Source organism: Tauraco erythrolophus, chromosome 2 (genome assembly GCF_009769465.1).
Source record: "Tauraco erythrolophus isolate bTauEry1 chromosome 2, bTauEry1.pri, whole genome shotgun sequence".
NCBI lineage: Eukaryota > Metazoa > Chordata > Aves > Musophagiformes > Musophagidae > Tauraco > Tauraco erythrolophus.
The window spans coordinates 69,490,471-69,513,981 of NC_141466.1; the positions used below are offsets into that span (position 1 = coordinate 69,490,471).

A 23,511-nucleotide genomic window follows, 5' to 3' on the forward strand; every position below is an offset into this window, starting at 1 on the left:
ATGGGAGAGCCTCTGTTGCTCCTCTAAGACCCATTGGCCAGACGTCCCTCCCAGGGAGAGTTTTACAGCTCCTTGACCCCATCAAAATCCACGTTGTGGTCCAGGCCATCTGTGGCTCATCTCTAGGGCTTCTGTGTTGAGGAAGGTGAAACCAGGAAAACAGCAGTGGGAACAAGCTGCAGAAGGGACCATTCCTGAGTCAAACCTGGGGGACCAAAAGAGGAGGTACCCCGAGGGAGGTTTAGGAGAGGGATGATGCTATCACAAGCATAAACATGTTAAAGCAGATATTAGTAGACCACGGGAGCAAGGAAAGCCTTCTGGGAAGAAGTTATCTTGCAAAGTTGTGCTCGGTTCCCTCCAGAGCAGGCTTGTCCTCCACAGGGGTACCAGCGCCAGCACAGGGACTAGATGTGGGGCTCAGCCTCCTTCTCCTGGCTTTCCTCTGCCTCTGTTCCAGCTCTTCTGCCGTGCTCCCACCAGTAGATGGCAAGACAAGCCCATATTTTGGGGTGAGAGCACCCCTGAGACCCAGTGTGAGACATCTGTGCCAGGGAGGGGCTTGTCTGGTGTCTAATATGAGGATCAGCTCACGCTGAGACCCCTGCCCTGGCCAGGCAATGAATAAAGCTGCGATAGGCTCCATGTGTCTCAGAAGAGATGGAGATGTCACTTCTTGTAGCACGGCAGGTGGCTGTGATGGAAAGAGATTTGGAAGCAGCAAGTTATCATGCAAGCAGCTCAGCAAATATCTGATTGCCATCCCTGGAAAAAAAAAAACAAAACATTGTGAAGAACCATCGGACAGAGCAATCAGCAGAAACTTCTTGGCAATAACTGTACGGTGTTGGAAGAGCATCTGGGCTTCGAGTTCCCCAAGCGGAGCTGCCAGCAGTGTCGTCACCAGTGTGAGTGACATAACTTTTGTTATGTTTCTATCACTACATTCAAAGTAGGGTTTAAATACAGCCTTTCTTTCAAAAATTCTGCCCAGCCTTGAATTGAGACAGAATACTTTTAAGAAAGAAAATGATTCCTGAAGTTTTTTACTTACTAAAACCCTGCATTTTGGTAAATAAAAACAAACTTGTTTTTTTAAATTTAAACTACAATTTTTTAAAGTAAATATAACACCAGAAAATTGAAGAGAAAAAGAAACAAGTCAACATCAACTTAATAAACCTTTTTTCCCCTCCTTTGATGATGGAGAGTTCTGGGAGCGGGAAGAAATTTGGAAAAATCTTCTCAACTAAAGCTGCATCCAACGATGTTGACCTCGTTTTGCACTCGCTGCAAAGGAGGGTGGAGGGCACCACCAGTGCCCCAACTGGTGTGTGCGATGGAGCTGGGACACTGCGAGTGGTTGTTTTTTTGGGGAAGGGCATCTGACAGAGCTCTGGTCACCCTATCCCATTGGTCACCCCAAGTCCCAGAAACCCCCTGGGTAGGTCTCAGATCATAGAATCATGGAATCATAGAATGGTTTAGGTTGGAAGGCACCTTCAAGATCATCTAGTTCCAACCCTCCTGCCATGGGCAGGGACATCTTCCACTAGACCAGGTTGCTCAATGCCTCATCCAACCTGGCCTTGAACACTTCCAGGGATGGGGCAGTCACTTTTCCCCTCCTATTCTGCCTAGATGGCATTTCTAGGGAAATCCAAAATGCCAGGGGTGGTGGCTGATGGCCAGATTTCATCTCCTCCTCCCACTGTTTTGCTTTCCTCTCTGAGTTCCCTGTGCACACTCATTTCAGCTGTGACCAGCTCCAGGACTCCCTATTGTCCAGGCTACACAAGACCTTCATATCTTCTCCACTTGGCCTCTTTAGGTGGTTCATTGAGTATTGTATGGTTTAGCAAGAGGGACACAGGTGGGATGCAAGAAGACCCTGTAGGGACAAGAAATGGGGAGAGTTTTTTTCTGTGTTTCTGCCAAAGGAGGCAGCAGATGGATGTGCACCAGGGTCACATCTGAGCCCCAAAAGGTGCAGCCAAAAGAGATCCAATAGTCATGCATCACAGCTTTCAGCAAACAACTTAGGGGCTGTGGTTTGGGGTCCCTCCTCCTCTTTGGGTTCCCAGCCTAATGACACCTTTTTCCTCCTGTGCATGGTGCAACTGCCCTTCCCCATCACAATCCCCTTCACCATGGTGGCTGTAGCTTTGCTGCTACCTCTAGAGAGTCAAAATCCCTCCAAATTACCCTGGACCCTCTGGATCAGGCCACAGTGTGTCTCCAGGAACCAAGGTACAACCATTCCCAGGCAATGCGGATCTAGCTGCTCCTGCTCTCCCACTGGCTGAGGACCTGCAGAGATCACTGGCAGACATACATGCCTGTGGACATACGAGAAACATTCCTCCTCTCTCTCCCAAAGGCTCAGCATTATCTTGGCCAAATGTTCCAACCCCTGTTTCCAGGCAGAGAGGCTGGAGGTGGAAAATCTGCTCCTGGCCCTGATCCTGGGATACGCTGCCAACAGAGTAAATATCCCTGGGCAGCCATGGGTCATTGGCAGCTCAAACATCTGCTCTATTGTCTACGGCACGTCTCGAGTGAGACCCTGCTGCTTTTGTGCAACGGATGGGGCAGATATTCCACCCAGCCAGAAGACTGAAAGGCTGAGGGTCAGCCAGATAAGGAAATAGAGGTGCTGATGTTTTCTTGGTAGCTCATCAGCCAGCCATCAGAGAAAGTAGCTGAGCAAACCTCTGGGTAGACCCTGTCCTCTGCTTGGTGTCACCATGAGGCTTTGCAAGTCCTCTACAGTTAATGGAAGAGGTGATATTCATGGTGTAAATCAAGGGCTGAATCTTAACCATTGGGCGTCCACAGAGAAGTTTGGACATGCAGTGCAGTGGAGTGATGGGGAACATGTTGAATCCCTAGTGAGAACTGGGGTCCTGCTGCTCCTGGCAAGAGCCCAGATTTTGCCAGAGTCCACTTTCTACCCACATGCTGGCTACAAACCCCTTTGGTTCCCATCAGCACGCTCCAGCAGTAGCAGCTCCTCCAGGAAGGCTGCTGCATGGTCTGGTGGGGAAACCAGAAGACCAGCTGTCCTGGGCTTGAATGAGCAGGATCTGCACCTCACCGACTTCCTCTGCTCCTGCCTTCAGCACAGGTAAAGACGGCTGTTACCTGATTGGGGATTTTTTTTTTGTTTCTTGTGTCAGGCTTCATATCACCTTCAAGCAGGGAAGAGATGTCAGGAGGAATTGGGGTTATTCCCAAGTTCCAAATTACATTTGGCTTCAACAGGGCCAGCTGTGACACCTATTGGGCCCTGGCACAACTTCAAACCTGTGTAATACACACAAAACCATGGAAAAAAACAAGTAGATGTGGAGGGAGGAGAGATGACATTAAAAAAGGAGAAATACAAAGAAAGGGAAATTGCTCATTTATTGTTCTGTCCTCCCTTTGCATTCCCCAAAGGAAAGTGCCAGGGCAAGGACCATGGAGGGACACCTGTGTGGGTGTGAGGGGGTTGGACTCAGGCGGAGGGGAGGGACAACCTATTTGCAAAAAGAACATTCTTTATTTCATTCTTAGACACCCATATCGATCAGCTGCAAGACATCAATCCATGTTTCTCTAGTGCTGTAGCTCAATATAACATTTATTCCGTGACAGGGCATCCTTGGGGTGATGTTTCTGTGTCACTAAAGACACTCAGACACTATGTGAAGAGCTCCCTGTAAGACAGTCAAACTGAAAATGTCATTTTAGCAGTTTATCACTATTTAGGAAATGTTGGCAAGCTGCATCTCAGCAATAACAGTGTAATTCCTATATTTACCAAAGGAATATAAGAATACTGCTGTGGGCATATAGTGAAAAACTGTGAGTCCACTAAATTGAGATAATTAAAATATAAACAATGATTATAAATAAAATAGTAATAACATGTCAAAACTTTGCACTTTTTAAAATTAATTACCGATTTTTGAGCTCATACCATTTATATTCACTTTCAGAAGATTATTTTTTCCTTAAAATTGTAACTATTAGAAAGGTAAGGATTGCTTCTAAACCTCATATGAGAGTCTCTCAGAATCACAAGACTCCAGGAGGCAACGATTTTAAAAATTTACCAAATCTCATGAATCTTAGAATTCAGATGCAAAGAACCAGCAGCACTGGTTGACTGGGAAGCAGACCGTCAGTGGCGAACTCTGGACTTTGCTTTGTCTCCTCTGACACATCGCTTTCGCAACAGCTCTGCTGATGAGGGGTCTTTACCCTGGCATTACGGAAAGGCTGGAGAGATTAAGGACCTATTGCACCAGACAGGTAAGGAGAGATTATCCTTGCAGCAACGTCCTTTCTTGCCAAAAAATGATCGACTCACCAGTGTCCTTGGGGCTGCACTCTGACATCCCCTGCCAAGAACCTCCTCTAATGAGGATTGGTCTAAAGGTCATCCCACCCACCCAGCAACACACTGTGACCTCACTGCAGGAGGGAAATTCCTGGAGATGCGTTTATCCTGCAGGGAGCATGTTCCCAGACCTTTCCCTTGGACAAAGAGGGGGCTGCGGAGGCCCAGAGGACCAGGAACAAAGGGAGGGACATGCTGAGCAACCAGCAGCAAGCTGGAGAACACATCTGTTGAGCCTAAGAGGGTCAGGGGACATACGTTTTGGTTAGGGGAAGACATTTAAGAGCCTTCTCATGCTTCTTCCCAAGTATGGCTGGATGGCTAAGTCCCAGGATCTTGGTGGAAAGGGTAGGCTGGAGATGGCCAAGCCTGTTGATGTGTGGCCCCAAGGAGACACTTCCCAATCCACACTGCAGTGCCAAATCTCCTTTCTCCTGCTTCTTGGTTCCCCATTCTGGACACTGAGACACCTGCATGACAGACCATATGACTGACCTGAGCAGAGCCTCGGCCCTTTCTGGCTGGCACAGCCTGGCTGTAGTCTTATGCCGGAGTTCTTTGCTCTCTAAAATAGGGTCACTGCTTCAAAATTGCCTGCTGGGTATGGTTCTCTGGGCTAATCCCTGAGCTGTTCCCAGGGATGGGGTTGGCAGGTAATGTAATGAGAACAGGCATCAGCTATAATTTGGGTAAAACAGTGCTGTTTCTACCCCAGCCCCAAATCCCCTTCTTGCCCGAAAGTTATTTTCCTCATTCCCAAAATGATAGGGATTCGGACTCTCAGCTGCTTTCCTCAGGACAGTGGCAGAGTCAGTCAAAGCCATGGATCCAAGGACATCCACAACCAGTGCACAGGCTGGGAGCTAACTCACATGAATGGTCTCATTTGCTTCTCTGGGAAAGTGGCTGAGAAACCTGAGGTTACATCTGTGCTAAGAAATAACCCCTCCTGCAGCTGTTTTCCATTCAGCTTTACGTAAACCTTCAGACTAGCTGAGGGGATGTACAGAGATGTCTTCAAACCATCCAGGTCTACCTGCCTCCAACCGTGACTCCAAGCCCATTTTCCTTTTCTCTTCCATTTGTCCATATCCACCTCTTGTCATACAGTAAGACTAAAATTTTAGGGCCAGAATGATCTTTCCAACCTGCATCTGCACAGTTACATGGCAGTCGCTATGTATTTAAAGACCCAAGTGACTACAATAATACAAAGAACACCTTCAAGTGTTGACATCTGTAAGGGGTTTCTGCTTTTCTTGGTGTTCAGATGAGGTCTACTCAAGCAGCCTGAGAAGACGTGGCAGCTAGAGAAATTAGCATTTCTGTGCTGGGGAAACGCCTTCTGGATCAGGAAAGGAGTGGAATTTCTCACCGTCTGAAATCCTCTGAGGTGAAACACATTTCAAGATAAAAGGCTGCTCTGGAAAAATAAAACTGAACATCCTGTTCTATATGGGAATTTTCTGACTTCACTCAGAAAAGAGTCATTTATAGGAGATCTATGTATTTTCTATATGAAAGGTCATAGAAACCAGTACTTGTCTTTTTTTTTTTTTTTTTTTTTTTTTTTTTTTTTTTTTTTTTTTTTTTTAAGATTGGCACTTTCAGCTAGAAAAACACTGAGCAGTGAGTGTCTGCAGCAGCTCCTGGGAAAATCTTGATGGGTCCTCAAACCATCTGAACAATCTCACACCCTCATTGGCAGGATGAGAGATAAAAGAGGTGGCACCACACTTTACAGGGTGGCCAGAGGAAGAGGGAAGCAGAATGGAAATATTGAATGGTTTGTAGGACTTTGCTTCACAGGATATCAAAGTTCTACTTGAGGTCAGAAGAAATATCATCCTGCACTTTAGATCTTCTCTGCTGTGGGGATGCATCTGAAAGAGGGGGAGAGAGCAGCTTGCTGTGTAGGTGACACTCACTTGTTTATGTTTTTTGGCAAGAAGATGAAATCCCCTCAAAGCTGAGGGCTAAGCTATGCACTGCACCTTCTCAGGACCTTGCTCCTCAGGGAGACAGCACAAAGCTATAGAAAATAGATCTACCGAAAGATATTAAATGCATAGTAACAACCCCTGGGTCAGGATGGATGATAGTTGCACTGGACAACCACTCCCGCACTGAACTGGATCTCAATTTTACCGAACTGTTGGCTTGACTCCTCAAAAATACACACAGAATCACTGCCAGCTGAAGGAAAACATTCTAAGTTGCTCCAAATTGCAGTATCAGGTGCAGGAAGCAAATTTCTTTTCTGGATGAGCAATGCCCGCTCCAAATTTGAGTTCCACAATCGTGCTGTTGAAGCACAAATGTCTTTTGAATCCTATCTCCACTGGCAAAAGCTTGTGTGTGCTAACTGTCTGAGCCGCTGTATGGAGTTACTGTCATCTTTAAGCACATGGGTTTATTCCAGAAATTGGCCCTGGCTTGAAGAGGTAGGCATTATCACAGCCATCCCTGTGTGAACCCACCCCTCTGCACCCCCTGCACACCCGACACGTGCCACAAGCGCTCAGACCTGCGGTGAATTTAGGATCACATACAATTATGGTATGGATCCAAAAATAGCCTGAGGAGCACTTGTCTGGCCCAAGCCTCCAGCAGAAGGGGAAAGGTTTTGCAGTGCCAGCTAACGTTCGCCTAAAATAGAAACCTGCCTCGAGGGTGTCAGAAAGTCCCCAACCCTGTCCGAAATATGGGGTGTCATGAGTAAGGGCTGGAAGATGGGTATCCCAGCCCCCAGAGCCATGCTCCTGCCTTCTGGCTAACCCTGGACCTCAGCACTCTCCTCTCTCCATCTCCCTGGAAGCACACATTGCTCCCAGCAAATGGTATGTTAGAGCCTGACTGCCTCCTGAGGAACAAAAGGAGAGGTTTCCCAAAAGCACAGATGTTAACCACCCACAGCCCTCATGCCATTTCACTGAGGGAAGAAGATTCCTCCTCTTCTGTACCTCTCTCTGGTGTCTTAAGCAGCCAAAAGTGGAAAGCAGCTGCGTCTGCATGCGGTGAAACAAAGGAATTCAGTTTAACATCATAGGAATTCGTCATTGCAACAGGACCCAGACCCAGGCAGCATTTGCATTTCTATCTCAGGCTTGGGCAGCGACTTTCAGGATGACAGAAAAGACCCTTTCCCCGGGCCCCATTTCAAATTCAGTAGTCTGGGTATTAATAGCACTGCCACAGAGGCACATAGGTCACTTACTGACTTCAAAACCCAGGGGAAGCCCAACAAGCACACTCCATCAGCACTCCCACCTTGACAAGGAGCAGAGCTCCTTCCTTCAAAGCTTTTTAGCATACACCTACCGATAACTATGGTGTCGGCATTGCTTCAGCTCTGCGCGTTCTCTCTTAAATGGGAAGAGTGAAGTGAGGACAACGCAGCCAGTCAGCAAGAAGTAAATCTGAGAATTAAAAGCAAAATGTTCAGAAGGCTTTCAGTTTTGCTGCATGATTACAGGGTCAATTATTCTTAAATCTCTGAAGAACAGGGTGTAGGGAAAAGGAGAAAAATGCAATAGTTGGCTTTGCAGGGCCTGGAGGATCTGAAGGGTAGTGGGCAAACCTCTCCTCAGCTACAGCTGCTTTAGATGAAGCACTGTCACTTATAGCACTTACAGAAGCCAGATTGAGCATGTGTAAACAGGAATCAAACTAGTTACCAAACCAAAGTAGCTGGAAAGAGCGGTGCTGTAACACCCTCACCTGTTCTGCAAGAAACCTAACAACTGCATTAGTCATTAAATCGTGGCCAAGTGGAACACTTCCTCCATGAGAAGTTCCCATCATTAGAAAGTCAAGGCGTAGGAGGAGGGAAAGGCCTTGTTTAACCTGAAGGGAGCCTTTATAGGTTGATTAACGAGGCAGGGTGGGTCCACGGTAAATTATTAGGAGCACACTCATTCTCACGTCTGCACAGACTTCTCCACAACGACCAATATTGCTGGTTGTGCAACAGTTGGAGTCAAGACCTGCACAGAAGCAGAAATGAGGACCCTAGTCTTAAATTTTTGTCTTTTGAAGCTCCTCCTCCAGAACACCATTGCTCCCTTCTTGCCGTTTCAAAGCTGCACAGATGTAAAGAGGGACAGAAACATGGCTGAAGACCGACCAGCTGGTTTCTCCATGTGAGAAAGGGCTAAGAAATCTAGAAGTGACAGAGGAATATTTGAAACCTAATGCTTTTTGGACGGCTGCCACCTGTGAGCACAGCCTGCACGCCTGCCCAGCGGCTCGCTGAAGATTAAAGGATAACCATCCTGCATCTGCCTGTGAGCGGCTGTCCGATATACAGAGCAACTGGAATAATCAGCAGAAAGTTAAAACATACATACAAATATTTGAGAGTCACTGCACAGACTGGGGGGGGCTGTGTCTTTGTGCCTCAAACCATGCATCACCCCTGTGGCTGAAGAAAAGGCTTCAGCACTATCCAGCATCCTTCATCACCACTCTCCTGTGCTCTAAACAAGGATGACAAAACAAAGATACATCTGCATAGGCTTTTATTAAAGGCGGCATCATTCACAACTGACAATATTTGAAAAAATACTCTTAACAACTTTTTTTTTTTCCTGAATAGGTAATTTAACAGCTACAATGCTCAAATGTCATGGCAGAACTCTCTGCCCAGAAGTCAAACTTTGAACTGGTAGCAAACGTTAGACATTTCGTATCACATCATTTTAATACCAAAAATAGTGTAACATAGTTACAACAGAAGTTAATGGAGAAGATACGGAAAAAAATACATGCATCACTGGCCAAAGATTGAACACCATAATTTCAAACAGGACTTGGACCATATAGACATCTCTAAGCACATTCCTTGACTATCACCACTTGTTACCTCCAAACGACTCTCTATTGAAATACGGTTTATTTCAGATTTTGCAAAATAGAAGTTTCCTAAATGGCTGCTCCTAAAGGAAGTCAGCAACTTCAGGCAGGAAAAAGAACAAAAAAAACACCCCAAAACCCCAACTTTTGTTCAAAATGCCATAGGTTTGAATGTCACTTTTGCTGCAACACCTTATCCAAAGCTTTTGAGCAATGCCACAACCAAGGACAGTGTGTTTCAGAAGAAAGATCATTCTTGCTCTTCGCTCTTGTGTTAACTGGAACTCTGAACAAGGGTGAGAGGAGTAGACCCCACGATTTTGAATGAAGCAAAGAAACAGAGCAAGACCCATCAACAACTCTTTATTTTCCACACCTCGTGGAATGGAGGCAAAGAGGAGTCCCCAGGGTCTGAATTACGAGAGACTGGAATGGAGGAGACATTTCAGCTCCTATTAAAGAAGCCTTCATCTGACGGCTCAGTGTAACAGTGTACCAGGAGACAGTCCTGTTTTGGCAGGGCAGAGGACAAAACCTGAGCCAGTCTCTCCTTGGAGGGTGTGAATGGAGGGCCAACTTCACTGGCCCATTGGGCCAAATATTACCCTTGAACAATGCGGTAGTTACAACAGCAGCCAAAGTTTGCCTTTTTAGAAACGTAAACAATATTTTAAAAAGTGTTTCAACAACAGGCCACAACCTTAGAGGTTTTTGAGCTCAAATAACTGAGAAACACGTACTCTGCCAACAGATGAAACAGTAAGATACACACAACGCCAAGAGATAAGACTTTAACAAATGTTTAAAATAACTGGGTTTCACCACAAAAATCTTCATTTGAAGGTTACTTTCATGAGAAAACATATTCCTTGCAGCACGTAGACTCCTTCACAAAGGGACAGAAATCTGGTCATGCCAGTTATCCACTTACTGAGGAAACACTGCAGGGTCACAGAGAGCGGAACAGACTGGCAACTGCCAAAGCATCGTCACGGGGAATACAGCAAACAAGTTGTAGGCAAAAATACTTGAACATGTTTACCTACACGCACTATTGGACTATAAAAGACCAAAAAAAATGGAGAACTTCATATAGGAAATTTCCAGTCATTTTGAAAACGAAAGGTAACTTTTCTCTGAAAGAATAATAACATCAAAAGTTTCCAGATGCTGTTTCTCAGGTCATGCTATTGCTAGAGTAGCTGATGGCTCAGATTCAGATCCATGGAAACTGATATTTTACCTAAAGCAGCTTTCCTCTCTCTCTCTCTCCGGTTTGTCATTTCTCAAAGTCTCCTAAGCAGCTTTTGAATAGATGTATCTTCCTGGCATGCATCTGCTAAGACTCCCTTGTTAATCCCAGAATCTCCTGTGCATGAAACTCAATAAGCAGAACAGCCCTTAAATGTAGCTAGAAGATGATTTCACCTCCTGGATTTCTCTCTGAAGAATAAAAGCGTGTGACAGTTACACATAAATAGCATCTACAAACACACTTACAGTGCACATGGAAAACGTAATGAACATGAACAGATTTCAAAGGCTAACTTGACTCTACTGTAAGATTCTATCATCAGCCCACCTTTAAAATTGGGTCCAGGCAATATGTCATCGGGACAGCATGGCAAACAACTGGGATAACCAAAAGCAGTGCTAATTAACAATAAACCCACATTTGGGCATTGCCTTCTTGAAATATGCCCCAGATTCACAAACACATAACAGCTCTTCAGATTTCAGATCTACCTCCGAGGTTAAACTGAAGGCAGCAGCATTGTCAAAGAACAGGACAAAGCTCAGCTTGTAAAGCCTGTTTTTTTAAAGCATAATGAGAATTCAAGTCCTATTCCCCTGCACATTTGTAAGCATTATAAGAATAACGCTACTTTGTATGCCCTATGTATAGAAAAGTCTATGTTTATACAGCACTATAAATATATATATATATAAAAATAGGAACTATCAACCAAAGTTTGATTTCAAACTAGAATTGCAAGGACCCCTGCAATTTGGAAACATGAAATAGCTCTTCTGGTTTCTCTTTTGTAAGCAAAGAGTAGAAAGGATCGTATCTTACTGTGACCTAATATCCTCCACCAGGAACATGAAAAAACTATCATTAACTTTGTGGGATATGTCTGAAACACCAGGTTTGACAATGTTGCCCCATGTTGTTTGCCAAAGAAGAGGCAGGCAGCAGGAAAGATTGGAGAGTCACCAGCCAAGAATAAGTGCTTTTTTTTTTTTTCCCCCAGCTTTTTAAGTGGGAAAGTTCAAGAATTCTGTGTTTGTCACCAGTGCTGTGTTTGCAGACAGTACCAAACGATGTTGTTTATCTAACAGTATATTCCAGCTACAGTATGTTTCTGCCCAACTCTACTGCTACTTACAAAAATTAGTAACTGACATGCTCTAAGACTCAGAAAATTATAAACTAATTCAGCCATTTCTTCCTGGTCCTCTGTGGAAATCTAGAAACATCTTACAAACTATTTCAGTTAGCTTGAGCAATCCTGGAGTCAGACCCAAGGAAGCTGAACATCGTAGTCACCAGCTCAGGGAGATCATAATCATGTTTCCAACCCCAATCCCTCCGGGCGTTCCTGTCATCAAAGTTCATCGGCCAGCTGTCAGCTGCAGTGAGAAGAAAGAAGAAACACGGAGCATGAGGTTTAAGAAAAATTTCTTTAAAACTTTAAGATGTATCATCACTGGACATTTGAACTACTAAAGCTAAATTTCAGACTGTAAGACTTGAATTGTACAGGAGAAATTTGGAAGTGCTTAAGAGAAAATAAACTTTGTTTTGCCCTTAACGTATAGCAGTCAAAACATTTTTCCTTATCCACTGCCAAAGAAGCTGGTACTAACCTATGGCCTGCCTGATTTCATCCACGTTGTAGGTCACCTGGAGCTCAGGAATGTGCTTCTGCACCTCTTGCACCAGCTCTTCGGGTGTGAAGCTCATGGCACTGATGTTGTACGTCCTCATGCTCAGTGCCTCTGCGGGGGCCTCCATGACCTCTAGAGTCGCTTTCAGACAGTCATCAATATACATCATAGGGAGACGAGAGTCTGGCTTTAGGTTGCATTGAAATTTGCCGGTCTTTATGGCATCATGGAAAATCTGGACAGCATAATCTGTAGAAAAGAACAGTGGATATGTGTACTTATCTGCCTCAATTCTTTTTTCACTTCATGACAGTCTACAATCCTCAAACCACCCCCGAAGTCTCCTAAAATCTAGCACCAGAACGGTGTATGAATTACACTGTACAGCAGGAGTGTAAAGAAGTCACCCCAAAATATCCTGAAGCTATTCTAGCACTTGCACATTGCAGCAAGAAGACAACAGAGTTTAAAATATTTTTAAAGGAAATGGTCTTGATGAGTGTAATTAATCCAAGATAGCTCAGATACTGTTTAAAAGTAAAGGCTACAAAATTATGCCCTAGGCTGGAGTGGACAGAAGTATCATTCTAACACTGTTGAAACAGCATCTCTACACTGATGCTGTGTATAATCACAGATTAAATTTCTACAAACACATTAAAAATTACTGTATTGGCTTGTGTTTTTGATGTTCTTGCCTGAAATATTGAGCAATACGCACAAGTCACTTACCGGTTGTTCCTCCACCAGGCTGAGAGTCAGCAGATATAATTCCCGGATACCTCAGGCAGCGGAAGTCTAGGCCATACCGGTAATGGTAGTACTACAGAGGGAGAAGATAAATAGCTTTACACATCAAGACTAGGCCACACAGCTCTGATTTCATAGGAAAAATCTGCCACAGGATGAATCTTCATTCTGTAACCATCCCCTGACAGGGATGAGAGAAGGAGCTACTGAACAGTCTCCATTCTTTGCCAGATAGCTGAGTTCTCTGCTTGCCCTTTTCTAGTTTTCATCCACATCAATAGATACAGATTCTTGATACGGATTGGCTCCTAATGTAGGGTCTAGCTCTGGTGTTCAGAAACTGAAAATTTCTAAGTTTGTGAGACATTTCAGGTTAATACAGGCTTCAGACCCGCCACTGCCCTTTATAAATTTGAAGTCTGAGGAAACTGTATGTAAAAATACCAGCTTTAACAATGTTACGTTTCAAAAAAACCTACAAAGCCAAAAGAGAAGTTGTGCATGTACAGACTCCCACAGCTTTGACTTCAGAGCCATCTTTTGGGAGAGAGGGGGCAAAAGTCACCATTGTCTACCACACTTTCGCAAGGGTTTGTACACTGCCATTTATGCAATGCCATTCATATTGGCAGATGAGGCAGAGGGGCCAAAGTCAAAAGAACCAGGGAAAGAAATTATATTGAAAGTCAGATGTTTGCCAGCTTCCAATCCTTTGTACTTTTTCCAAAAAAACTCAAAAGATATTTGTCCTTAAGAGCTGCCTCAGACTACTAATAAGCACTAAAGTCTGATGGAAGGAAAGAATGGGGAAGAGACACTGCAGTGAGTAATCTTACAAAAGCAATGAAGTTTGACAAGAACTTTCATGAAATAAGTAAAATAAAAAATTCTCACTTCTCCCATGAGCTCAGCATGAACTTTGGAGACTCCATAGATTGTTCGTGGTCTCTGAATGCAGAGATCAGGAGTTGGATCTCGAGGAGAGGTGGGTCCAAAGGCTCCAATAGTGCTTGGAACAAAGAGTCTCAAATTATGCTCAGCTGCAATATCCAGAACGTTGTGTAAACCTGGAACAAACAACAGGATTTATCAGAACATACACTGTACTTTCTCAAGCCTCTGTAGGAGTCATGAACTTGAAACCCTTGTCACATACCGGTAATATTGACAGCCCTGGCCAAAGGGACGTTTGCCTCTCCAACGGCACTGAGCAAAGCGCTATAGTGGAACAGCCAAGTTATCCGGTTGTTCACCACTATCTCACGTAAATTCTTGTAATCCAAGATATCCGCGTAAATAAAAGGACCTGGAAGAAATGGAACCAGTAGGAAATCGATTACCAAAAAGAATGGATGCAAAGAAAAGTTCTACATGAAGCTCAAATTGCTGCTTCTCGACCATACCTCTATTCAGGATCTGACTGCACAGCAGAACACACGTCTAACAGCAGCGATCAATAAATTAGTAAACAAGCAGGAGACATGAAGGGAAACCGCTGCCTTTAGCTCAACAACAGACTGATGCAAGAACTTCTGGTTTATCCAGTCAACAGCAAGAAAACAGGGAACATCTAGTGTACACTATTCAAATATCTACATACATCACTAAACGGTAATGACGAAGAAAAACTTATGCAAATTCCTAATGAAAATAAAATAATTCAAAAAATCGACTCTACATCCACATTAACATCAAAATTGCCTGAGCATGGAAAAACAAGGACAAAATTTCCGACTTGTTCCCTCCAAAAGAACAAATGCATCTCTTTTTACAGCAGGAGCACAACAACCAAGCTCAATTTGACCCAAGGAGTTATTCTGGTCAACAAAGTGGCAAAGCAACAGTGAAAAAATGCAAAGAAAAATATTTAGAAAAAAGGAGCAATAGACAGAAGAAATCAATGACTTGGTAAGATTTCAAAGCAGGAAGGCATGACCGAGCTGTGTGGTGTGGTCAACACACTGGAAGGAAGGGATGCCATCCAGAGGGACCTTGACAGGCTGGAGAGGTGGGCCTGTGCAAACTTCACACAGTTCAACAAGGCCAAGTGCAAGGTCCTGCACACGGGTCAGGGCAATCCCAAGCACAAGTACAGGCTGGGTGGAGAATGCATTGAGGGCAGACCTGAGGAGAAGGACTTGGGAGTGCTGGTGGATGAGAAACTCAACAGGAGCCGGCAATGCGCACTGGCAGCCCAGAAAGTCAACTGTGTCCTGGGCTGCATCCAAAGCAGCATGGCCATCAGGTCGAGGGAGGGGATTCTCCCCTCTACTTTGCTCTCGTGACCCCATATGCAGTACTGCGTTCAGCTCTGGGGTCCCCAACACAAGAAGGACATGGAGCTGTTGGAGCAGGTCCAAATGAGGACCACAAAGATGATCCCAGGGCTGGAGCACGTCTGCTATGGAGATAGGCTGAAAGAGTTGGGGTTGTTCAGCCTGAAGAAGAGAAGGCTCCAGGGAGACCTTCTAGCAGCCTTCCAGTACCTAAAGGGGCTACAAGAAAGCTGGAGAGGGACTCTTTACAAGGGTGTGTAGTGATATAAGGAGGAATGGCTTTAAATTGAAAGAGGGGAAATTTAAATTAGAGATAAGGAGGAAATTCCTCTCTCTGAGGGTGGTGAGACCCTGGAACAGGTTGCCCTGAGAAGTTGAGGATGCCCCATCACTGGAAGTGTTCAAGGCCAGGTTGGATGAGACTTTGAGCAACCTGGTGTAGTGGAAGGTGTCCCTGCCAGTGGCAGGGGGGTTGGAACTAGATGATCTTTAAGGTCCCTTCCAACCCAAACCATTCTACAATCCTCTGATTATCCAGAAATTGCAAACAGCAACTTGTTTAGTTTAATCCACTTATTTAAACTTTGGTAATCAGTCTATCAACATGAGAGGTAAAGATTTTTTTTTTCCATACACTTCTCCAGTCACTTACCACTATAAAAAACACTATCCGCAGGCTTTCTGATGTCAGACAAGATCACGTTGCTCTTTCCAAAACGCTTCCTGTGTAAAAATACCCACATGGTACAGTGAGTCCGCAGTCTTTGAGATAATTTATAAGTTTCTATGCTGCTATTTTGTTTTGCAGGAGCATTATCAGAAGAACAATAATTTCTGAAATGAAATCAGCTATTGTACTAAAAAATCCACTCTAAAAAAAGTCAATATAGCATCTTAGAAAACTCATAAACTACTTCTAGTAGCAGTGAAAGACTGCATAAGGATAGAGAAATCTTTCAGAAAATGAAAATATGTTGAATAGAAAGACCTTCCTACTCTCTTCCTGCTGAAAACTTTATCCAGAGACAATCTGCTTCCCCACAGACAACAAAAAGCCACCAGGCATGCTGTCACTGCAGCTGCTTTTGTATCAGCAAAGTAAATACTATTGAGTAATCTCTGCCTTGTGCTTTTCTAATCAGCACAGGGCTGTGGCAGAGAGCAAGTCTGATGGCATTGGAGTACATTCCAGCATTTCATTATTTGAATGATTTTTAAATATATCATAGGAACGGTAGGAAACATTCGAACAGCAACACAGTGTTCAATGCAGTGAGTTTGCTCACTTCTGAGTTCATCTGCAAACGATACTGTGGAGCTGAGTAAGCGTGGATATGGAAAACGATATGGATGAGGGAGAGCTGTGGTTTACATTTCTTGAAAAGACACCATGAAAGGATAAGGTAAGCATGTATGTGAAGCAGGGGAACAGAAAGAGCCAGAAGCAACTTTTGCTGCATCAGTTCATCTTTCACCAAATCACAAAAATTTCAGTATCTTGTATCCTAATCTTTATTTTGTTTGTACTTTACTAAATAGGGCACCTTATTCCTGAAGTTACTTAACTGAAATTCTCTGAGAGATAAAAGCCATCAGTTGCAAAGTCCAACAGCTGGCTAGTTAGCAAAGGCCTATGTATTTTTTCAAGTGGATATTTGCACTTTTTTCTCTCCTGTAGTACCTGCATAAAATCCCAGCCTTTGTCTCTCTACTGAGCACTCAAATCCAGCCTTATCCAGCTAGATTAAAGAAGAGAAAAGGAAAACCGACTACCCTCTGAGGATTCAGATTCTGAATACTTCCATTTAAATGGAAGCAAACTGAACTCAGTGGCTAGTTTCTTAGACAAAATTATGTTATTCTGGGAATTGTGACCCATGTACACACAGAAAGTACGTCAGCGAACCTAAACCAAGTACAGGAGTAAAAAATAAAAAGATGGTGAAAATGTAAAGAGAGGCAAAAAAGAACCTGCAATCATCACTAAGATTCTTTTATAAACAACTTCCCAGAAAATTCTTGCTTCTAGGACTGATGGCTAAAGCTTGAATTCCTCACTAGAAGCAAGGCAGAGAATCATAACATACCTCAGAAGCTTAGCAAGTCCCACTCCAAGTTGGCCAAGACCACCTAAAAAGCCAACACATAAAAGACAAAAATCAGAGAAAAAGTGGTATCAAAATACAAAGGTCCATTATTGTATGTATCACATCAGAAATGCATACTATTTTTCTCAGTGAGTCAGAAAGCTTTTGTATTTTTCTCCAGGAAAACCCAATGAACTGGTTTAAGTAGATTTCTGAAACAAAAATGGTAGGAAAGTTGACACAGGACTCTGATCTTATCACCTTACGGGAAAGATCATCAAAATTCCAGAATAGTTTGAGCATTTTTGCTTCCAGTATTTTGCTCACCAGGGAGGGAGGAGGGGAGTGGGGGATTCGACAGAGAAGCTGGAGCAGGAATACAGTTATGACAGGAATGCTGACCTGTAATTAGCACCCGAGGATGATCAGACTCGGAAAAAGAAATGGAATGAAAGCTAGCATCGGAGGCCACCTGCCGGGGTGAGACTCCAATGCATCGAACAGGCACGATGGAAATCCCACATCCACAACCAGAGCTCTGTAGCAGCTGGCTGACAGCTCTGCTCACGTTTTTGACAATCGGCATCTTCCTCCTTCAAATATGCTGAAAGAAGAAGAGAAAAACGCTAGTCACAAATGACTCAACCATATTAAACATTTTAAACACTCCCTTAGAAAACTCTGAAGGGTTTAAGAGAAGTTTGATATAATCCAAGTCCCAGCTGACGTGCTGAGAGCCACGTGTACTAGAAGCAGCCTGAGAAGTAACATGAATAGAGGTAATGTATTTGGCAGAGTGAGCTCAAGAAAATATCCACAGCCTCAGTGCAGAGTCCAGTCTAACGAACAGTGAGAATATAGTTCAAGTTTAAGCCTTTTTACAAGTCACTAGAAACCACGATTTCAAGCACAAAAGACAACAAATATGGAATTCAACAAGATTAGCTGCTACGATTACACAGCTTCACTGAAGGTACTTTTCAGTGAAAGTTTTGTAGACTGACACAAATGAGCCAACCTTCTTAGTATTGCATCAGCAAGATTCTGCTAAGCCAACAGAGGCAGCAGTAAATCACTTTAAAGAGCACTGCTTCGCTCAGGCTTAATACGCATGATGGGCAGTATCTGGGAAGCGAACAAAGGAGAAGCAGTATTTACCCAGGACTCATGAAAATGTCCTAATCACTTCATAAAAACAGACATGATTCGCTCATAGTAACACTCTGCAAAAAATATCCCTAAATTACCCTGAGCTACATGCAAATTTGTTTTTTTTTTCTCTCCAAATCTTTTGTACTGGGGAAGGAAATGGAGAAGAATGTACCCCAAATAAATGGCACATGTGTTCACAACTGGTCTTTTCTGAGGTTCCAGTTTACTTCTTCAAATACAACTCTTAAGAGGAGGCAGTCACTTAAATTCTTTCTTATCCCCCTTCAAACAACTCTTAACTCTCTTTCCCAAAGGGACAGAATGAGTAAATTCTCAGATGACAACATCTTTAAAGCTAGCTTGCTTGAGATCATCCTGTCAATTCCTTTCTCGTAAGTGTTCTTGTTGCATATATTATAAAGAAGAGAGTCAGGGTGAAGGAAGGCCACAACGAGAAATGACGGCAGTTAACCGCTGCAGATGAATTTCAGCACTGAAAATTCTAATATGCATAGAATAGCAAACAAATTAATGTGGGTGTTCCTTTCACTTACAGCAACACATAAAGCTCAGAATTTTCTGATACTTCAAGGAGTCTTGCTATTTAAATACAGAAGACCTGCTAAACTACCTATCACATGCTTAATATAATACTTCCCCCCAAAAAAGTGCGTTATTAAAAATTATATTTGCATATTAAAATCGATCAAAGACTTGTTGTGAGATGCATCTTCCCCCACCACCACCTTGTTTGCTCACTTGTTTATTGCCTTGAGAAGCATGGCCAATTAGTATCCTGATGAATTAGCCAAGCCTCCGCTGCACCTCACGGCCGCAAATCCATTACAGGGATCAGTCTCCCTGATTATAGCCTCAGTCTATTGAAGCTGTATCTCTCCTGTCACAGTGCTACAGAAGCCATCGTTCCGTCTTCTCCAGGCTTTGTGCAAATCTCTTGCAACTCCTTGTTATACACCAACCCTATATACCTATATCTAACTTCACCTACAAAACCAGAGCAAACCAGCTATTCCTTGAGCACTGAGAGTGAAGAAGCCCCATTTCCTGAGGGCTCAGTCTCAGAGGTAACTAATTGCTCTCTAAGAGGTTATGACAATTTCCTCGTATCTTGAGTCTCTAGCGTTGATTAGCACAATTCAGCTTATATTCAGTTTATGTTGCTGATGGGCCACAAAGATGATGAAGGGACTGGAACAACTCTCTTATGGGGAAAGGCTGAGAGAACTGGGACTGGTCAGTCCGGAGAAGAGAAGGCTCTGGAGGGATATTATCCATGTATATAAATTCCTGAAGGGAGGGTGCAAAGAGAATGGAGACAGGCTCTTTTCAGTAGTGCCCAGTGCCATGACCAGAGGCCATGGCCACACAATGAAACACAGGAGGTTCCCTCCGAACTGCAGGAAACACTTTTTTACTGTGAGGGTGACCGAGCACTGGCACAGGTTGCCCAGAGAAGTTGTGAAGTCTCCATCCTTGGAGATATTCAAAAGCCATCTAGACACAATCCTGGACAACTGTCTCTGAGTGGCCCTGCTTGAGCAGGGGGGTTGGACCAGGTGACCTCTAGAGGTCCCCTCCAACCTCAACCACTCTCTGACACTCAGCCAAGGCATTAAGGAGATTTCCCTTCTCTGTAAGTCCACTTTCACCAAACAGACATGTTATTGCTATTTTTGAGACTCAGTCCCTCTCAGAATTACTTGAAATTAGCCAACAGCTGCAAAATTAGTTAGGTGTGCAGAGGAAGAAGACAGCAGGCAGACAATTTAATCTCCTAAGATATGCTTTTCCCGGGGAAACTAACATAAGAGTGTTAAAGAGCAGTGTTAGCCCTTTAAAGAGCCATGATAAAATCACTTCTTGTTTCAGAATGGGATAATAACTCTTACAGCACTGAGAGAGACTCACCGGTCTCTGTTGCAGAAAATTTCCCCTTAAAGTACCCCAAAAGGCATTTTGAGCTCTATAAACAAAGAACAAACTAAAGTTAGTTGCTACTAAAAATGCCACGAGAGGATCAAATTGGTTTCCCACCAACTGGACTGGTTACCCTAAATGCACGTTGAGTGAAACCACACAGGCTTAAGCTGAGAATTTACCTGCAAGTCCAGGCTGACTCAAAAGAACAGTAAACACTTTTATATCAGGCACTGAAAAAAACCCCAGCTCACCGAGCAGCACAGCTGCATGCAAAAATCTCACCTGAGACATGTATTTCTATTTCAAATACGAGGGGGGAAAAAATTTGGTGTAACTAGCTATCAAGTTCTAAAAGTTGCCAGCAAGCACACAGATACATGAAGAAATTAATAGCACCCCTTAAAAATGCCCAACCCAACCACGAGACAAAGGTAATCCCAACACAAAGTGATTACCTTGCAAGAGCAACTTGGGCAGAAAGGCCCATTCTGCTAGATCAGTTTTCCATTTTAAACAACTTCAAGAAGTTATTAACAGCTCTGAACATAAAAAGTATTAATTTAACTGACGTAAAAACCTGAATTTTTTGATAGGTTTCTCTTTCTTACTCTGCCAAAGAGGAATATTTCTATACCGTTAGGAACTGGAAAAAATATATATAGAAATATATATTTCAACCTCTCCCAATACTCCGTATTACCTTTTGACTAGTTTTTCCTGTCACTGGTTTTACTCATTGACCTAAACTGATACTGGAAACTAACCCTTTTGTTCTCAAGATTAAGAAAAATGAGGAAGCTTTCTCCTGAAACACAGAAGTTATTCCCCCCACACACACACTAATTTAAATTAACACCCAATGCTAATTTCAAGGATTAAGCAATACATACTGGAATTCTCTCTCTTCTGTACTCACCTGTCCCTCAGCTGGTGACAGAGATAGAGACAGAAGCAGAGCAGAGATGGCAATTTATAGGACACTGCCTCTTTTGAAAGCCAATCAAAACCTGACAGAAAGTAGGAGTTGTCCCACACCTTAAAAAAAAAAAAAAAAAAAGGGAAAAAAAAAAGTGTGTGCGTGAGAGCAGCAGCAGGCAGGAATATCACTTTGTTCACATTTGTTTGATTTTGAAATGTCTGCGGCTTTGCGATAGGCAGAGAGGACTGTGAAGCTGTGCAACCAGCTCCTTTAACTCACAGAAGCACACAACCCAGAGTCATCTCTGAAGGGCGGATTTTAAAATAATTGGTTGCAGTGCGAAGGATTAGTTTGAAGCAAACACATGTTCAAATGTAAAGCAATAATCTCCCTTGAATAGCAGGAAATTTCTGAGTTTTGTAAGAAGATTAAAGCATGGGGAAGAGGGAAAAGAGAGGAAAAAAGAAACAGGTTCATAAAATGGTATTTAGCAAGTTCAGGGCCAGCTGCCGTTCCTTTACGTGATTTCCAAAGCCCTGTATAAGCAGCAAGCACCTGTTGTTCATCTAGAAGACAAAAGCATGTTTATAGAAGCTAGCAGTTTCTTATGCATTAGTTATTAATAGAACATTACAGTGATAAGAAAGATAAAAAACTCATGGGTTTGATCTGGAAAAATCCCACAGAGTAAGCTTTGAAGAAAACGGGAAAGAGGGAGGAGAGGTCGGTCAAAACCAAATCCTAAGTCTCCCACAGCATTTCTGGGGGCTGCACAGCTGCTGAGATGCCACAGGACGCTCCTCCACCAAGCTGATTAAAGAAGTCCAGAACTGCTACTTTCAAAGACAATTACGATACTCTTTAGGGCATGGGATCTTGCAGATTCCCAACCACCAGTACTTTCAAAACGGCCAACAGCCTTGGGCATATGGTCCACATCAACGGACTAAACTCCCAAGTTATCGTTCTCAACTCACGCTTGTCTCCAAAACACACAGTTTCTGCTTCAGAAAGGCTTATGCACAGGAAAGCTCCTCTAGTTTTCTCCAACTGCACCAAGAAAAGCTTGAGTGGAAAGATACCGCCCACCTTGGGCACGCAGAAGACGAAGCACATGCCACCTGCCTGTTCCACGGGAAAGGAAAGCTCCTCTAGTTTTCTCCCACTGCATCAAGAAAAGCTCGAGTGGAAAGATACCGCCCACCTTGGGCATGCAGAAGAAGAAGCACATGCCACCTTGCCTGTCCCACGGGAAAGCCTTACTCCCTCGCACCCAAGCGCTGCCAACGGGAGAGTCCATCGGATGACCACGTTTCGGAGCTCAAGCTGCAACAACCAGAGGATGCTCCCAGCTCAAGCAACGCGTAACGCAGCCAGGATAGCTGGGAAGACCAAAGCCAACACACGTCCCCCGTTGGCACTTCGGAGAGCCCCAAAGCGGGGTAAGGAGCCCCTGCGCCCCTCCCCGCGTCCCCTTGGCACGACGGATGCGCCCGGGCAGGGCGGCCGGGCTGCGCCGTTCCCTCCGGCACGCAGCTCTTGGCGAACCTCGGCCGAAACGGCCGTGACACACCGGCGCCACCTCCGCGGCTCGTTACGCGTGACGGCGGAACGCCGCCGAGCCCCTCGCAAAGACCCATCAGCGAGCGGCCGTCCCGTCCCGTCCCGTCCCGTCCCGGAGCAGCTCCCGCCGCCCTCCCCCGCCTCATTCATCCGGTCGCGGGGCGGCCCCCCGCTCACCCGCCGACCTGCCGCCGCCACCTCCCGCGCTGCCCGGCGCCGCGCCCGCGGAGGCCGGGGGGCGGCGGGGGGAGGCGGGGCTGAGGCCGGGCGTCACCTCCTGCCGGGCAGGAGCTGGGGGGCGGGTGTGTGTGTGTGTGTGTGTGTGGGGGTGGGTGTGTGTGTGTGGGTGGGTGTGTGTGTGTGGGTGGGTGTGGGTGTGTGTGTGGGGGGGGTGTGTGTGATGTGACGTCAGAGCGACGCCACGCAGGCGTGACGTCATGGCCGAGCGGCCATCCCGCGAGCCGGGGCGCAGCAGGATGCTGCAGGCAGCGACCCCTCAGCTCGGCTGCACCGCGGGGACGCAGGGGAGGCACGAGGACGGGAGATCTGCCAAGACGTGAGGTCGAAAGTCACCGGCCGAGTGGCGATATGACAACACAGTGCTGGGCGAGGAGCTCAGGACCTGCACCAGTCCAAGAGGTGTGAGGTGAGGGGAGCTGTGGAGGCAGATTTCCACTCCGCCCCGGGGTC

The 23,511-nt window shown here is 44.7% G+C and overlaps 1 protein-coding gene across 3 annotated transcripts; it reads right to left on the minus strand.

Annotated features, from left to right (window-relative positions):
- Window positions 1-8,908: 8,908 nt before the first annotated feature.
- Window positions 8,909-23,017, minus strand: LOC104373099 (L-threonine 3-dehydrogenase, mitochondrial). 3 transcript variants are annotated; one of them, XM_086624170.1, is made up of 9 exons: window positions 22,999-23,017; window positions 17,649-17,850; window positions 17,247-17,289; window positions 15,812-15,882; window positions 14,040-14,189; window positions 13,778-13,950; window positions 12,866-12,956; window positions 12,113-12,382; window positions 8,909-11,875 (listed from the first exon to the last, which is right to left on the minus strand). In XM_086624170.1, the coding sequence occupies exons 2-9, from the start codon at window positions 17,830-17,832 to the stop codon at window positions 11,736-11,738; spliced, it is 1,122 nt and encodes a 373-aa protein (XP_086480296.1). In that variant the 5' UTR covers window positions 17,833-17,850; window positions 22,999-23,017; the 3' UTR covers window positions 8,909-11,735. The 3 variants fall into 3 exon arrangements, with proteins under 3 accessions (XP_086480296.1, XP_086480291.1, XP_086480305.1); XM_086624165.1 differs by lacking the exon at window positions 22,999-23,017 and adding an exon at window positions 21,256-21,295; XM_086624179.1 differs by lacking the exon at window positions 22,999-23,017 and adding an exon at window positions 21,230-21,256.
- Window positions 23,018-23,511: the final 494 nt, after the last annotated feature.

Coding starts and splice junctions, on each gene's coding strand:
- LOC104373099 (XM_086624170.1), bottom strand. CDS start 17,832: ATGCCGATTGTCAAAAACGTGAGCAGAGCTGTCAGCCAGCTGCTACAG. Junction 17,290..17,648: donor TCCTCGGGTGCTAATTACAG/GTCAGCATTCCT, acceptor TTGGCTTTTTAG/GTGGTCTTGGCCAACTTGGA. Junction 13,951..14,039: donor CAGGGCTGTCAATATTACCG/GTATGTGACAAG, acceptor TGTTTGTTCCAG/GTTTACACAACGTTCTGGAT.